We start from the raw sequence: 18,130 nt of genomic DNA, 5'->3' as shown, positions 1-18,130 counted from the left end.
TGAAAAGGAAGTGGAGACAGGGAAGGAAGATGCCAGCTCATCTCCAAAGCTAAGGAAACGATCTTTAGGAAGAGGTACTTTGTGGCCACAGATGCTGGACAGTACACAATCTATCTTAGGTCTCTAGGAATTATTCTTGCAATGCTGAGAGAGGATGAGATTGAAATAAATGAAAACAGCCAGGCCAGGATTGTGCAGAACAGAAAGCCCTGTGGAAGGGCAAAGTAATCTATCTGAGGAGGCCTTAGCTGAGAGTAGGCAATGTGAGGGCATGGTGAGGATTTGCATCCTTAGATGTGGAGGATGTGACAGGAAAAGGACTCCAGGCCATCTTGAGAGAGCACTAGCAGGAGAGATGCTTGCCAAGGTGGACGCAGAACAATGTCAGGACCAAGAGGAAGAGCAGGACAGAAGAATGAAGTTTATGAGCTCTTGCCACAAAAACTAGGCCACAGTGCAACAGGATAGGCCCTGGCAGGGTGTACCTTCTGGGTTCATGCCAGCCAGTTTTTTTTTCTTTAATACTTTACTGATGTATAATAAATTCTAAGAATCTTGTAAAGATATTTTAGGAAGTATTCAATCAATAGTTCAAAACAAATACAAAGAAGGCAACAAAACATTTTGAGTTTCCACAACGTCAAGCCCACATTTAATAGAGGACCCAAGAAAAAAGGTTAAAGAAAAACAGGAAGATCCATAATCAGTAAGGCAGTTAGTGGACAACTTATCCGGCTAAAGTTAGCCAGATAACTTGTCCCATATATTCAGCGGGATAAACATCTCACTGAATATACTTGCTTAAAGTTATCCGGCTACATGTAGCCGGATAACTTAAAACATAAATAACTGTATTCAAATATAGCCATTTATGTTAATCAGGCCACCTGCACCCCCCCCCCCCTCCCCATCTCCTAGACCCTCCCAGTCTTCCCCAAAACCTTTTTTATGCGAGCTGGGAGTGAGGAACCCTCTTGCCCCGCTCCTGGCGCTGTTCTGACAGAGGCAGCTCTTGAAGCAAAAGCTCATGTAGAAGTTTACCCGACTAGATCCTATATGTTAAAATCAGGACAGGGGACCAGGGTTAAATACAGACACAACTTAAATCTTTAAAAAGGTGTGTGTGGGGGAGTGGGAATTTAGATAGAGGAAGGGGATTGGACTAGTAATAATCCATCTTCTTAGGTGAGGACAGCGCTACTTAGATGGATATCTTTTCAAGATATCTGGTTAAGTAGAAAGTTATCCAATCATACAAGGCCAGATAACTTTAAATCTGCTCAGAAGCAGGTCTAAATATTGGGTATATCCTAGCTGGATATACCCAATATTTACCTAGATTAACCGGACCATTCAACTCCTCCCCGGAACACCCATAAAATGCCCCTTTTTTATCCGGCTATATTTTAGCTGGATAAGGGCTGAATATAGCCTAGTAAGTCATTTTGGGCCTTATTCACCAAGCATTTTCCCCATAAACACAGAATGGGAGAAAAGCCTTAGTGAATCAGACCCTTAGACAGATAACTATTACATTACCCATCTAAATGGCTTTTCAATATGGCCCTCAAAGTGACCAAACAAAATGTAAAAAGCATTACCATATCTCTGGAGAAATGAAACTGTTTCATTACTAGCATTCAAGGTTATAATTTTATCACTATAAAAATGCATTGACTCAGTTCAAAGAAAATGACAGCCACTTTTGTTCCTGTCACAATCTATCTGGTCTGGATTGCCACATAAACATGTGCCTTACATTTTTTGAAAGCTATGTTGCACATTCCCTTACTACAAACTGTTGCCCTTCAAGGCTCTGACATCTGTAGCTTTAATATTTGCAGTTTATTTATGGTTTGAGACACTACACAATGGCATTTCTATGACAACACTAAGGATTTAGGAATATTTATTGTGATGTAACTTTTGGCTTTGTATTCTTATGATTTGCTTGATTGTAATTTTATTTTTTTGTGACAAATTGTAAACCGCTATGAAATGTTGAATGGAATGGTGGGCCGAAGAAAGAGGCAGCTATAGAAAGCAGCTGAACAGCTTTGCTGGAGTGGGAAATGAAGGGAGACACTGCAGGAGGGGGAAGGCATGGAGAGTACTAGGATTGGGTGTAGAAAGGAAGTCAATGGGGTCAGGTCTGGGAACAATAGAGAAGTGAGAAAGTTTTCACATTCTTACCCAACTCTTCTCCCCTCCAGATATAATCCTGTCTCAGGGTGATCAGAACTCAAAAGTTTCCAGATATGAACATTGGACTGGAGGGAGGGGGAAGAAGCAGCACAGTAATTGTTTGCACGAGGCAGGAAAGTAATCGTTTGCACGAGTAACATCAGCCCTGGGTATTCATTTGGTAATGCAACGAATTTGGCTCATTAAACTATATTTGTGTTCTAATATTATAGCCATCAGTTGGGGATAGAAAAAATAAACAGGCACGGGTTTAGTTCTTTGGTAACAAACATACAAAGGTCAGTTTATGCATACCTTGCAGATCTGGACCCAATGTAGTAGTAAGTGCATTTAGACAGTGACCAAGGCTTTGGTGAATCTCAGTATGAGCAGTAGGCACAGTCAGCAACAACATGAGGATAAGAGACAGGGTGGGTTCCACATGCAGACGATACAGAGGACCAGCAGAATCTATTACCAAGGACAGAGAGTGCAGTGCCCAGCTCTGGAAAATAAAAATGTTGAAGCAATGTCACACCTAAACACAGCTAAATAAATTGAAGGATTGGTGTGCAAGAAATGCAGCCCATAAACCCGCCATAATACAGGCACACACACAAAGGCCTATTGCCTGGAGAAGCAGGAAAGAGAAGCAAATGGGATGGAAGAAACATGGTGACCAGAAGCTGAGACATGCTCCATTATTGTATTATGCTGTCATGTTTCAGATCTTGGAATTTGTTATACTAAATCGATCATACATATGTAACTGGATAGTGTGTAAACAGCATATTGATTCAAAGCTAAGAGCAGATGGTAAACAAATTGATCATTACATTAAGTCTTTTCATTGACAACTTGCCACTTTTTAGGGGTGACTTAAATAGCGCCTGTGCCTTAATGTCAGAGAACTTTGGCAGAAGATCTGCTCTTCCACAGTACTGATGGATGATGCTTTGAGTCAGAGGATGGCACTGTACATGGTTACAGGCAAGGAAAAGTACTGCAGCAGCTGCTCTCCAGCCACCAGCGATGGCACGTTACCTGCACTTCAGGAGAAGTGCTGTCCTGTGACAAAGTGTACAGGATTCCCACGCAGGCATTCAGATGCTGAGAAGAGCCTATCCCGCCCAAGTATCGATAGAGCGAACCCAGGGCCAAAGAATGGCCTGTTCTCGACACCACGTCCCTGGCAGACTTCAACCTAAACATCATTGAAGAATATGCATTTAGTATACTAGTACCCAACACTGATATTTATATCATATACAATGATGAATGCTTTTGAGTATATCTACTAATAGAAACAGGTTCATCCTCTATTTAGGGTGATAGAATTGCAAAGTTAAAATGTAGAAATACAGTCATCTAAACTCCAAGTATACATAGATATGCATATTTTTTAAATAAGAGTAACAAAGACAACAGTATTACGATAGCATGGGAAAGCTAAAAGACACAGAGTTTGTTCACATTTTGGGATTATCTTGAGCAGATGATTTTATTCACCACAATTATTCTTCAACTGCAAATGCCACTAATTTCTAAGGGGTCCATATTGAGCGGTGCGGCAGGTGGGAAGTTAACTGGATATAGATACTTGGGTAACTTTAGCCAGGATATTCAGCAGGACTTACCCGCTGAATATATCTAGCTAAAGTTACCCGAGTACAGCGGAGTTGCTTACCTGTAACAGGTGTTCTCCCAGGACGTCAGTCCTCACACATGGGTGACATTATGCAATGGAGCCCAGCACAGAAAATTTGTGTCAAAGTTTATAGAATTTTGACTGAGTCTCACTGAGCATGCCCATGCATGCATTAAACCACACATTCACACTGGGTCCCTTCAGTCTAATAACATAGCTAAATACATAAAGTGAACCAACTCCACAGGGAGGTGGACATGTCTCATGAGGACTGACAACCTGTTGTCCTCAGAGAACGGTTACAGGTAAGCAACTGCTTTCTCCAAGGAAAAGCAGCATGACAGTCCTCAACCATGGGTGAATCCCTAACTACAGGTGGCCTCCAACAAAAAGGGGACAACAAAAACAGTGCCAATGGGCACAACAACAATATTTTTTGTTGACAATAGGCCTTTTTTTATATGTATAAACCCTAAGGGGAAACAGCCTGGAACAAAAACAACGGGCCCTAGATGGGAACAGAGTTGAGTTCTATACCTAAAACAAGTTCCGGAGGACAGATTGGCCAAACCTGCTGTTATGTTGGCCATTCCAGTCCACACAGTAGTGCGATACGAGCGAATGAAGAGAACTTCATGTCATAGCCTTGCAGATCGCCTCCATGAGGACTGATCATAAGTGAGCCACTGATGCTGCCATGGCTCGAAAACAATAAGCCTTGACATGGCCCATGAAATTCAAGGCTGCCTTGATATAACAGAAGGAGATGCAATCTGCTAGCCAATTAAAGCGTGTTTATTTGACAACAGTGATCCCAGTTTGCTCTGATCAAAGGAAACAAAAAGCTGAGTTTACTTTCTATGGGCTTCTGTCCGCTCCAAATAGAAGGCCAAGGATCTCTTGCAGTCCAAAGTGTGCAGGGCTTGTTCATCTTGGTGAGAATAAGGACTGGGAAAGAATGTTGGAAGGACAAGTAAGTGGTTAAGATCGAATTCCAACACCACCTTAGGCAGGAAGTTAAGAGTGTGTATGAAAGTCCACGCTATCATGAAAAAACTTAGTGTAAGGTGGTTACGTCACTAATACCTGAAGCTCACAGACCCTGTGCACTGAAATAAGCACCACCAAAATTATGACCTTCCAGGTCAGGTACTTCAGGTCACAGGAGTGCAGTGGCTCAAAGGGAACTTTCATTAGCTGGGGCAAAACCATGTTGTGGTCCCATGACACAGCAGGAAGTCTTTTGGGAGGCTTCAAATGAAGCAGACCTTGCATGAATTGTATAACTAAAGGGCTTACCTTCTACATGGTGATATGCATCAATTGCATTAAGATGTACCCTGACTGAGTTGGTTTTAAGACCAGATGCAGATAGATGTAGAAGTTAGACAAGCTGCAGTTTTTGTATGGCGTAGGAGAAGGAATCTATGGCCCTGTGCTCATACCACACAGCAAAGCTCCTCTACTTTAGTCCACGGGACTTTCTAATGGAAAGATTTTTGGAAGCCAAGAGGACACGAGACATCATCTGAAAGGTAAAGAGGTTGTAGAATCAGCCGCTCAATATCCAAGTGGCAAATGAGAGGGCCTGGAGGTTGGGAACGCGTAACTTGCCTTGATCCTGAGTGATGAGATCTGGGGAAACCCCCAATCTGTTTGGTTCCTGAATGAACATCTCCCGTAGGGGTTGAAACTAGATCTGTCTCAGCCAATGGGGGGCTATGAGGATCATGGTCCCCCTTTCCTCCCTGGGCTTCAAGAAAGTCTTCACAACCAGTGGAAATGCAGAATATTTGAAAAGAAGTCTCTGGTCCCAGTGGAGGGCAAAAGCATCTGAGGCTAGCTTCCTGTGCGCCCCATGTGTGGAGCATAAGAAAGAAACCATTCTGTTCTAAGGAACCGCAAATAGATCCACCTCTGCAGTGCCCCAGAGATGGAAATTCTGATTCACTATCCCTTGATCTAGGGAATCATTTGTGGGGTCTTAATGACCAACTCAGTCTATCTGCCAACCCATCTCCACAGCTGCCAGATAGGTGGCCCAAAGCACCATCCTCTGAGAGATGGCCCAGGCCCACAACTGGAATGCCTCATGGCACAATAGGTAGGAGCCCATACTTCCATGCTTGTTGATATAATGCATCGCCACTTGATTGTTCGACTGATTCGGTACAACTTTGTTGGACAGTTGATCTCTGAAAGCCCATAGTGTGTACCGAATTGCCTGGAGCTCCAGGAAGTTTATCTGTTACTGATGTTCCTTGTGAACAGCCCATCTACATGAGCTTCCCAACCCAGGTTGGATGCATCCACACTCAGGATTATCTGAATCGAAAGAATTTGGAAGGGAACACACCGAACCAGATTGGAATTGTCCCTCCCCCAGGACAGAGAGCCCCGGAGTAGTGGAGTGACCTGGATGCAGTCCTGAAAATTTTGGGTGGCTTGAAATCACTAGGTCAATTTGGCTTTTCATATGAACAGATGTGCCATAGGATTAACATGAATGGTTGCGTCTAGGTATCCTAATAATCTCAACATGTGCCAAGCTGATGTCTGCTAACTTTCTTGGACCTCTACCATAATGGCCATCAGTGTGGTGGTCCATTTCTGCAGGAGGAAGGCTCTGGTCAGAATTGTGTCTAGCAGAGCCTGACTGAGATGAGACTTGGGGTACTTAATGACAAACCCTAGTAATTCCAGCACCCAGATGGTCATGCATGTGGATTCCTCGGCTCTTGACCAGCCAATCATCCAGATAGGGAAGCAAGTGCACCCCCAGCCTGTGTAGGTGCACTGCCACCATAGCTAAGCATTATGTGAAGACACATGGGGCTGATGCAAGCCCAAATGGCAGAATGCGATACTGGAGATGTAGGTTTCCCATAATGAACATAAGATACATCTAGTCCTCTTTTTGCAGAAAAGGGATCAAAGTGCCCAAGGAAATCATCTTGAACTTCTCTTTTTTGATTAACTTGTTCAAGGCCCTAGGATCTAGGATAGGACGAAGTTCCTCTATTATCATTAGAATCAGGAAGTACTTGAAGTAAAATCCCCACCCTCTTTGCCCTGGTGGAACAGAGCTTGACCATTCTGGCCATTTAGAGGGAGGGAAGCTCTGTGATCAGTACTTTCTGATGCACTGTGTGCCCCAAGACAGGTTAAGCAGGAGAGTTGGTAAGACACCCAATAAGTTTAATTTGAACTCTTTCTGAATAATGCCAAGAAGCCACTTGTTCAAGGTTATACTGGGCCATCAATTTAGGTAGAACTATAGCCTGCCTCCAACTGGAAGGTCTCCTGGCATGGGTACTGGGAACTGGGTTATGCTCTCTGTGGTCAGTGTGCTGCAGCAGTCAAAAAAAGCAAACAATATTAGGATTTATTAGGGAGGGAATGGTGAATAAAATGGAAAATGTCATAATGTCTCTGTATCACTCCATGGTGAGACTGCACCTTGAGTACTGTGTACAATTCTGGTCACCGCATCGCAAAAAAATATAGTTGCACTGGAGAAGGTACAGAGAAGGGCGACCTAAATGATAAAAGGGATGGAACTGCTCCCCTATGAGGAAAGGCTAAAGAGGTTAGGGCTGTTCAGCTTGGAGAAGAGACAGCTGAGGGGGGATATGATGGAGGTCTTTAAAATCATGAGAGGTCTAGAACGGGTAGATGTAAATTGGTTATTTACACTTTCGGATAATAGAAAGACTAGGGGGCACTCCATGAAGTTAGCAAGTAGCACATTTAAAACTAATCAGAGAAAATTCTCTCTCACTTAATGCACAATTAAGCTCTGGAATTTGTTGCCAGAGGATGTGGTTAGTGCAGATAGTGTAGCTGGGTTTAAAAAAGGTTTGATAATTTCTTGGAGATGTCCATTAACTGCTATTAATAAAGCTGACTTAGGGAATGGCCTATGCTACTACTGGCATCAGTAGCATGGGATCTTCTTAGTGTTTGGGTACTTTCCAGGTTCTTGTAGCCTGGTTTGGCCACTGTTGGAAACAGGTTGCTGGGCTTGATGGACCCTTGATCTGACCCAGTATGGCGATTTCTTATGTTCTTAAGTGAAAAATCACAGGAACTGCAAAAAGCAAAATGCAAAAATCCTGATGATAACTCCAACCATGACCATCAGGCTCTGCAGAGAAAGAAAGACTGAAGGGACTCCATGTGGATGTGTGGTATAATGCATGCTGTGGGCATGCTCAGTGAGGCTCAGTTAAAGTTCAAGAAACTTTGACATAAGTTTTCCTTGCCAGGCTCCATCAAATGATGTCACACATGTGAGAGGACTGTCATCACGCTTGTCCTTGGAGAAAGTTAGGACAGTAATCTTTGTGATCAGACTTACCAGGATAATTTTCTGTAAGTAGCGCTCAGTATTAGCACTACCGGGATAAAATTAAGTCCTGCCCCCAGAACGACACCCACAACCCCATTACCCAATCCTGCCTCTTTTTATCCGGATAAATTTTACCTGGGTAGAATTTTGCTGGTTGGCGGGGAGGGAAATTTAAAAAAAGTGTGGCGTTTGCTTGGGTAACTCCGAAAGTTACGTGGACAAATCCTTTGGAATCCTAACGTCCAAAGGGTTTTCCTATTCCAAGTCATATTTTCACTGTACTAGAAAATGACTACCTGAGGCTATGGAAACTGGCACAAATGCTAAAGACAGATGCAAAGTGATAAAAAACAAAACAAACAAAAGAACTTACTTATCAAAACTAACTTGCGCTAATCCAGCAGTGAAGGCACTATCAGCTACAACCTGTGCCAATCTGGCCAAGGACTCTGCTGCTGCACATCTTAACAGTGGGTTGACACTTTCCAAGGCACCCAGTATCAATGTCAGGGAAGGTCTTCGAACTTCTTCGGAGCCTAAGCTTCCCTTGCAGCTTGCTAAATACTGGAAATGTAAAGAACTGATTATGGACAAATAGGCTGTAAGATGGGGTGTACATACCAGCTTTCAAAATAACATTCATGAAATACATTTGGTTTAGGGAAAACATCAATCTGAATAGCTTAATTACCCTAAAACTGGATTTGTCTGCAGCCCTCTAGGTCTGGAGTTGTGTGCCCTTTATAACACAAGTGCCCTGCATGGTCACCAATGCCAGGCATCCTCCTGACTTGCACGTCTAAACTTCCATCAGCCACATGCTATCAGAGGACAGACAAAGTTCGGGCTCACCTTCAGGTAGCTGCAGAATGCCAACATCACGTTTAACTGCACGATCTGCTGCCGGGAGCCTCTGGTTTGCTTTATGGATTCTAATAGCTGTTCCAGTATCTGTGGCCTTAAACATTAAACGACAGTCAGGATTATTATGCCACTATAAAGAACAGAATATACTGAATCTTTTGTGATTAATCATACAACTGGGATGAGCAGACATTGCTGTTCCACTGTGGCTACCAGCACAGGCTTCAGGAACAGGGTGGCCCACATAGGTCATGGCTTGCCTGACTTTCAGCAGGACAGCATCAGGAGTAAACACTCAGCATTAAAAAAAATGTGCAGGCACATTCTGCCTCTGTCACCTAGAAACAAAACCTCCTGGCAAGACATTATACCCCAGACCCTTCCCCTTTCTCTTACCCCATCCATGGGTTTCAAAGGGGCAGGAGCAATTACCAGCTGCTCGAGCACAGCTACCAGTCACGTGTAAGCTGTGCGCATGTGCAGCTGCCACTGCCTCTGCTTTCCCAGCATACCACAGAAGTGACGGGAGCAGGATACCATTTATTTTATGCACCAAGAGCACACTTTTACCTGATAACTCCTTCCAATCGCAGAAAAATGGAAGTCAGTAGTGAGAGTAAAAGTAGAAGAATGTGAGGTTGTTTTATTTTCCCCACCAGGCCCCATCCCCTTTGATATTCTTGATAACAAGCAGACTTGCTTACTTGTAACAGGTGTTCTCCAAGGACATCAGGATGCTAGTCTTCACACATGGAGCCCCGACACGGAAAACTTATGTCAAAGTTTCTAGAACTTTGACTTGGCTCACTGAGCATGCCCAGCATGCCCTATACTACGCATCCACGTGGGGTCCCTCTCCTTATAACACAGAATTATATATATATATGAAAAATTAGGAGAAACCCAACTTCGCACGGTAGCGGGCAGGTTTCGTGAGGACTAACATCCTGGTGTCCTTGGAGAACACCTGTTACAGATAAGCAACTCTGCTTTCTCTGAGGACAAGCAGGATGGTAGTCCTCACACTTGGGTGAATCCCTAGCTACAGACTGCTCCCCAACTCAAAAGGGGATCAACAGACACCCAACCAGGTGCCAACGGGCACAAGAATAACAGAACTGTTGATAACAGAGGGGGAAGACAGCCTGAACCCAAACATTGGGTCCTAGGCAGGAAGAGTTGGGTTCTACACCTCAAACCGATTCCAAAGGACAGACCAGCCAAATCTACTGTTGCATCGGCCATTCTTATCCAGACAATTGTGAGATGTGAATGTGTGGAGAGAACTCCACATTGCAGCCTTGCAGATCTCCTCCATGGGAACTGCTTGCAAGTGGGAAATCGACGCCGCCATGGCGAGCCTCGATATGACCCCACAAGATGCAGTTCTGCCTGATCATAACAGAAGGAGATGCAATCTGCTAGCCAACTGGATAGTGTCTGTTTTGTCAATGGCAACACCCAACCTATTCCTATCAAAAGAAATAAAAAAGTTGGATTGACTGACAATGAGCTTCTGTCCGCTCCAGACAGAAGGCTAAGGCTTCCTTGCAGTCCAAACTGTGCAGTGCTTGTTCACCTTGGTGTGAATGGGGCCTGGGAAAGAATGTTGGCAGGATGATGAACTGGTTAAGACAGAAGTCCGTCACCACCTTGGGAAGGAACTTAGAGTGCGTACGCAAGACCACTCTGTCATGTTAAAACTTAGTGTATGGTGGATAAGTCATTAAGGCCTGGAGCTTGCTGATCCTGTGCACGGAGGTCACCGCAACCAGAAATATGGTCTTCCAGGTCAGATATGTCAGGTCACAGCTGCTCAGAGGCTCAAAAAGAGCTTTCATCAACTAAGATAACACAACATTGAGGTCCCAAGACACAGCAGGAGGCCTTAGAGGAGGCTTCACGTGAAGCAGGCCCCACATGAATTATACAACTATAGGCTGTACAGAGATGGGCATACCATCTCTGTACAACCTGGTGATATGCACCAATTGCACTGAGATGAACTCTAATGGAATTTAATTTTAAACCAGCTTCCGATAGGTGTAAAAGGTAATCAAGCAGTTTTTGTGGGGGGCAGGAGAACGGATCTAGGGCCTTCTGCTCACATCACATGGAAAACCTCCTCCACTTCAGTTCATAGGACTTTCTAGTGGAAGGCTTTCTAGAAATCACCAGGATCCAAGACACATCCTCTGAGAGATTGAGTGGTTTCAGAATTATCCTCTTAACATCCAGGCTTGATCTTGCATGTTGAGATCTGGGGAAGTCCCCAGACTGATCGGTCTCCATCTGGATAACTCCCATAAAAGTGGATACCAGACCTGTCTCTGCTAATAAGGGGCTATGAGGATCATAGTCCCCTTTTCTTCATGACGCTTCAAGAGAGTCTTCGCCACTAAGGGAATCGGAGGATACGCATATAGAAGACCCTTGCTCCAATGACGGACAAGGGTGTCCGAGGCTGGTTTGCCATCTGATCTGTACAGGGAGCAGACCCGAGGCACTTTCCGGTTGCAAGGGAATGTGAATAGATCTATGTCCAGGCTCTCCCAAAGGTCGAATATAGAATTTGTTAACCCCTGGGTCAAGGGACCACTCATGGGATCTGAAGGCATGGCTCAGTCTGTCTGCTACCACATTCTCCATCCTGGCCAGATACATGGTCCTGAGCACCATCACATGGTACAGGGCCCATGACTAGATCTGGACCACATCCTGACACAGGAGGTATGATCCCGTATCTCCCTGCTTGTTGACATACCACATAGCTACCTGGTCGGTTTGGATCAGGATAACTGTTGGACAGCTGATCTCTGAAAGCCCATAGTGTGTACTGGATCGCCCGAAGCTCCAGGAAGTTGATTTGACAACAGCTTTCCTGAGGAGGCCAGAGAAACTGGGTGCTGAGTCCATCTATATGAGCTTGCCAGCCCAGGGTGGACACATTCGTGGTTAGGACAATTTGGGTACGAGGGCTTCAAAAAGAGATCTCCTGCTCCAGATCTGTAAGTACCTGCCACCAAGACGAGTCCCAGAGAGACTGGGTGACTGGGATGCAGTCCTGGAGGCTCTGTGTGGCTTAGCAACACTGCGACCTCAGGGTATATTGAGCTCTACACATTTGTAATTATACCAAGGGAGTGACTTGGACGGTTTCGGCCATATGGCCCAACAGCCTCAACATGTGCCAGACTGACATCTGCTGGGCTCTACTGAATCTTTGCCACGATGGTTGTCAAAGTGACGGCCTTTGACGAGGTAGGAAGGCTTTGCCCTGAGCCATGTCTAGCAGGGCTCCTATGAAGTCCAAGTTAGGTGACGGGCCAAGATGGGACTTCGGGTAGTTGATGACGAGCCCTAGCAACTCCAACACCCAGATGGTCAAGCACATGAAACCTGATGGCCCCTGCCTGAGATGTGCTCTTGACCAGCCAATCATCCAGTTAGGGGGAAAACATGCACCCCCAGCCTGCGGAGGTGCACCGCCACCACGGCCAGGCATTTTGTGAAGACCTGTGGGCAGATGGTAGCACGAATGGCAACAGTACTGAATTTGCTATTTTCCCACCACAAATCGGAGATACTTCCTATGACTGGGGAAAATCTTGATGTGAGTGTATGTGTCTTTTAGATTGAGGGAGCATAGCCAGTCCCTTTCTTTGTAAAAGGGGGATCAAAATGCCCAGAGAAACCATCTTGAACTTTTCTTTTTTTAGAAATTTGTTCAAGGCCCTTAGGTCTAGCATGGGACAGAGTCTTCCTGTTCTCTTTGGAAACAGGAAGTACTTGGAGTAGAATCTACGCCCTCTTTGCCCTGGGGTGGGACAGGCTCGACCACTCTGGCCATTAAGAGGGAGGAGAGCTCCGCTAGCAGTACCTCCTGATGCACTGCTGGCCCCCAAAACAGGCTGAAAGGGCAATTTGGCGAGACACCCAATAGATTCAGTTGGTACCCTTGACAGAAGTTGGAGTGAAAACCCTGGTCAGAGGTTATACTCGGCTACTGGTTCGTAAAGAACCTGCCCCTGATTGAAAGGTACAATGTCCCAGGTATGGGTTGACTGGCCTATGCTCCCTATGACTCAGTCAAAATCCCATCCCTGGAGTTGATTGAGGAGCCGGCTGGGGTTTGGGGTCTCTCTGGGATGGCCGTGGGAGTCCTGATGGTGTTGACAGGAGCGAGGGGGCAGGGTACAGTAATTCCTCTGTCCCATTCTCGCCAGCCTCCTAGAACAGGAAGACGGGTCTGGAGTGCTGGCGGAGAGTTGTTGGAGGGTTTCATGGTTGTCCCAGAGCTGGGCCACCATGTCCCTCACCCTATCTCCAAAGAGATTCTTCCCAGAACATGGCACGTCAGCGAGTCCTGCAAGTCTGGTCAGAGATCTGAAGCCCGCAGCCATGCCATTCTGCGGGTGCCGATTCCCACTGTAGAGACCCTCAATGCAGTCTTGAAAACATTGTAATTCGCTCGGACCTCATTTTTCCCGCACTCCAGGCCCTTATGCACCAGCAACATGAGAATGTCATGCTGCTGTTGAGGCAGCTGCTCTGCCACCTCCTGCATCTGCCTCCAGATGTCCCGATTATTCTGGCTCATGTAGAGCTGATAAGAATAAATATGGGCAATGAGCATGGCTCCCTAAAACACTTTCCTCCCAAAAGCGTCCATCGCTCTGTGTTCCTTCTCCGGGGGCGCTGAGGAATGAGTCTGAGAATGCTAGGCTCTCTTGAGAGCAGATTCGACCATCTGAGGAAGCTGATGCTTATCAAATCCGGCAGCCTTCTGGATGAGATAGACCCCATCAGCCTTCTGGTTAATGGGAGGCACTGTGAGGGAGTGTTCCCATATCCTCAGCAGCAGCTCCTTAAGGATCTCATGTACTGGGACTTCCACGATCTCCTTAGGAGGCTCCACGAACTGGAGGATCTCAAGCATTTTGTGCCTGGCATCCTCCTTCGTCAGTAACTGAAACGGGATGGCTTCCACCATCACCCTCACAAACCCTGCAAAGGCTAAGTCCTCAGGTGGAGACTTTCTTCACTCTTCTGGAGCACAAGGGTCTGAGGGGAGACCCTCAGAGCCCTCAGAGGAGGACGCTGAGGAATCATCCTCCCAGAGGTCAAAGGGAACCTCATCCTCACTGTAAGCCACAGGGGATGAGGACTTAGGCCCTCAGCCTTCATCCAGAGATGCAGGCACCAGCAAAGCTGGACAGGGGGCTACAGACCACTGTGTCTCTGCCGGCCTAGGTGGAGTCCCCTCCTCGGAGGAACTGGCAACAGCCACCATATTGGTAGGGGGAGGCACTGATGCTGTCCCTGGAACCGACATTAGCTGAGTCGGTAATGCACAGGACCTATGCCCTGCAGCGCCCATTCTACAGCCAGCTGGACTAGCCGCTCTAGCTCCTCCTTGAATGTTGCTAATGCTAACACCAACTGGGATGAAGGAGGGATGGCCAGATCCTCTTTGGACCAGTATGATGGATCGGTGACTGACATGAGGACCAGTGGAGTCTGTCGCGGACCCCCAGCACCGATTGGGGACTGGCGTGCCTTGCCACGGGGTCGCTTCAGGGGCATCGCAGCATGAGCCGGTGCATCCCCTTTCCTGGCACCGATGCTTCTACATCTAAATCTAAAATAAAAATATAAATAAATACATCTTTCCTCAATGCTTGACCCGGTCCTTCTCCGGTGCCAAGACTGATGACGAAGAACCCAATGTCCTCAGCCTGGAGCACATAGACTGTGGTCGGTCTCCTGCACCCCTATCCGCCGACGGCACAGACTGTCCCCGCTGATGTTGATGGCGTGGTGTCCATCAGTGCGGCTCTGAGGTCCATTGATGCCAATGCTGCTGATGCCTATGGCTTGGTCTTCTTTGGCCCATAGAGCTGCTCCATCTTATCGAACCAAAGACAATTTCCCTTTGGGGGTCATTTGTGTGCATAAGCAGCAGCCCTGGATGTCATGGGATGCTCCCAGGCAGAGGACACATATCTCATGAGGGTCCGTAATGGACAAGGTCCTAGGGCATCGGGGGCATCACCGAAAACTGGACATGGCCATGATGGGATGAAATGAAAAGGGCCACAAAATCAATGGCAATAGACGCTTATGGCTGGCAAGCACTGAAGCACTGCTGCTGTGGGAGAATCAACCGCAAAAGGAAACTTACCAGAAGCATAAAAAATCCTGACTAGGAACATTACAGGGAAGGACCGAGAGGGACCAGTCATCGAACACTGTGAAGAAAAAACCCGCAGAAAGCAAGATACACGAGAAAAAAGAAGTTTTCTAGAAGGCCAAAAAAAGCCAAAGAGTTCACTCACACCATGATGCTTACAGCTCCACAGAAAGAGAGAGACTGGAGAGGGACCCCATGTGGAGATTTGGTATAGGGCATGCTGGGCATGCTCAGTGTTCCAAGTCAAAGTTCTAGAAAGTTTCCGTGGGGCTCCATCTGATGATGACACCCATGTGTGAGGACTACCATCCTGCTTGTCCTTGGAGACATTGTGAGATTCAGCCAATGGGAATATGCTGGAGGTGGGATAACTAGTAGGGAAGCTAGATGCACAGGAAGGGTGGGGGCGAGTGCCTCTGTTCCTTAGGTAGCCCAAGATGAGGAAAAAGGGGGCACCCACTGACTGAACACATTAGCAACAGCAGAAGGGCGTGTGCCTGAGAGAGCGCAAAAGAGTATGTGTTGGGGGCAATAGAGAGCAAGAGTGTGTATGACAAAGTGAGGGAGAAAGCAAGAATGTTGGGGAGGGGGTGCAAGAGGGACAGCAAAAAAAAAAAAAAAAAAAAACTTAGATTGTAAGCCCTCTGGGGATAGAGAAATACCTACAGTACCTGAATGTAAACCGGTGTGATATCTCGATTGAGATTGAATGTCGGTATATAAAAATAATAAAAAAAAAAAAAAAAAAAAAAAGAGGGACAGCAAGAGTTGATGGCAGGAAAAGCAAGTGTGTGGGCTGGGGAGAATGGATGATGACTAAGAGGGAGAAGGAAGAACAAGAGCATGGGGCAGGAGGGAAGAATAAGAAAGGGATGATGTGGAGATAGTGAAATAGGAGAAGAGAGACAAAGAAATGGAAAGGTAGGAGAGAGGAAAATGGAGTGCAGGTGAAGGGTAGGTGAGAGATGTGAGAAGAGACTGAATCTGAAGATAGAATGAAGAAGAGAGAGTAAGCTCGTGTTCCTGACGAGGCTGGCAGCAGCTCAGAGAGGTACAGAGATGGCACCCCCCTTCCCCACAGCTGCAACCTTGCAACAGTTCTGTGCCCAAGAGTATGGCACAACTGCACATGCACCTGAAAATTTAGAGGGAACATTGCCTGCTGCTGCTGCTGTTCAAAATGGCGCCTGCCAACCAGCCATATCACAACATGGTGCCTGCCTTGGGTCGGCCAACACCATTTTGAAAAATAGCAACATAAGGTTAGAAATAACTGAGGATTTATCCTGTGCCTTTTAAATCCACACATAGGGTAAGAGAGGAGAGTAGGGATCTGGGAGAGAATTGCCCTGCTGGAGAGCTTTGTTTTCAGGTGATAGCAAGGTTATTTTTGGGGGTGGAACCTGTTGCATCTTCAAATTGTTGGGGTTTTTTTAATGTCAGGTGTGCTCCCTAGACAGGAGGGGGAAGGTTTGACGGGGAGAAAAAGGAAGGACACAGGGAGGGGGAAAGGGGTGGAGGTTGGTTGGCTTGGCCTCTTCCCTACCAAAAAGACATTCTGCTGCCCCTGACTATCATTAGCAAAGTTGAGCTTTCTAAATTTAAGCACATGTGTGGAACTAGAACAATGATAAAGCTCACTAAGTTTTATAGAAAACAGTTTTTCACCCAGGTAAAAGTGCTTTTTGAAAACTGCCCACCCTGCCTGTGAATGAGAGTATGTCTGTATTTGAAAAGGATCTGCAGAAAAGAGCAGGTGCAGAGCTCTGCAAGAGCTTTTCCCAGAGGCAAAACTCAAAGAGAAAGTAAGCACGTACTTTCCCTTTGAGAACTGCTGTGGGTACAAGTCCCTGCGTTGTTTTGGACATTGTCCCCATAATGTGCTCGCACACCTCTCAAAGATCTTGCTGTGGTGGAGCTGCGCGTGACGTCTCCATAGTGTTCTGCTCAAGAGCAGCACAATTTACAGAAAGAATCTGTGCAGGAGGATCTTGGAAAACCTTTATATGCTATTATTTCCTCAGAAACAGGAGGAAATTCAAATGAGGAGGATGTCTGTACTGCTGTTTATTTTAACTGGATATTCTGCTGGTATTGCTGCTATAACAAAGACTGTCCATTTTGCAGTTGCAGAAAAACTAAAATTCCTGGGCAAAAGATGCTCTGTTGCAGAACTGTGCGTGCAAAACTGACTTGCAACATTTTTGCACGTTTTTCTCCCAGTCTTCAAGTAGTCCCCTCTCAAGTTCCTTCAAATGCTTGAGAACAGCCACAGCAGCAAGAGAGTCGAGAATCACCTCTCACTCAATGGCTCTGACTGACCCCTATTGGTTATGATGTCACAAATGACATCACATATCCTGCATATAATAATCAGGTCTCATTCAGTGTGTGATAAACTGCAGGGGAGCTACTTAAAAACATTTAAAAAAATAAATACTGAATAAAATGACAGAGAAATGCTGTTATGTGGACTTTCAGAACACAGCCCAGCACCCAGAGGGTAAAGTTTTACACTGAAAGAAAATCATTAATAGGGCAACCAGGACAAAGACAGTGCATGCGTTTTACCCAAGAGCTCTGCACCAATGTTCAAAGTGCCCTTTTCCTGGCAAAAGCCTATGCAACTGCTTTATCACAGGTAGACCTCTGCTGGAAAAGTGTGAAAATAGCATCTATGCTAGGACTTTTCCTCCCCCCAAACTGACCACGCCCCTGGGAATGCCTCTTCCCAATGCAGCTAAAAATCCTGGGCCTGATATTTAGCTGAATCCGGCTAAGTTACGAAGTATATTCAGTAGTATGGCTATGCCACTGCATATCTGTGCACAAATCGCTACTTAGCCACTTTTTAGAAGCCTCTGAATATACCCAGACATTCAGTGGCCTG

The 18,130-nt window shown here is 46.0% G+C and overlaps 1 protein-coding gene across 3 annotated transcripts in view; it reads right to left on the bottom strand.

Moving 5' to 3' along the window:
• The window catches only part of HEATR5A (HEAT repeat containing 5A), a 285,493-nt gene that overhangs the window by 117,058 nt on the left and 150,305 nt on the right, over positions 1 to 18,130 (bottom strand). For all 3 annotated transcript variants that reach the window (XM_029598984.1, XM_029598983.1, XM_029598985.1), the window contains exons 17-20: positions 9,036 to 9,141; positions 8,557 to 8,747; positions 3,229 to 3,388; positions 2,500 to 2,689 (exon numbers count right to left, since the gene is read on the bottom strand). In XM_029598984.1, the coding sequence (XP_029454844.1) occupies positions 2,500 to 2,689; positions 3,229 to 3,388; positions 8,557 to 8,747; positions 9,036 to 9,141 (647 nt within the window). The remainder of the gene's footprint in view (positions 1 to 2,499; positions 2,690 to 3,228; positions 3,389 to 8,556; positions 8,748 to 9,035; positions 9,142 to 18,130) is intronic.

The sequence above is a fragment of the Rhinatrema bivittatum genome, chromosome 4 (assembly GCF_901001135.1).
Source record: "Rhinatrema bivittatum chromosome 4, aRhiBiv1.1, whole genome shotgun sequence".
NCBI lineage: Eukaryota > Metazoa > Chordata > Amphibia > Gymnophiona > Rhinatrematidae > Rhinatrema > Rhinatrema bivittatum.
This window is presented reverse-complemented; position numbering and strand designations above follow the sequence as displayed.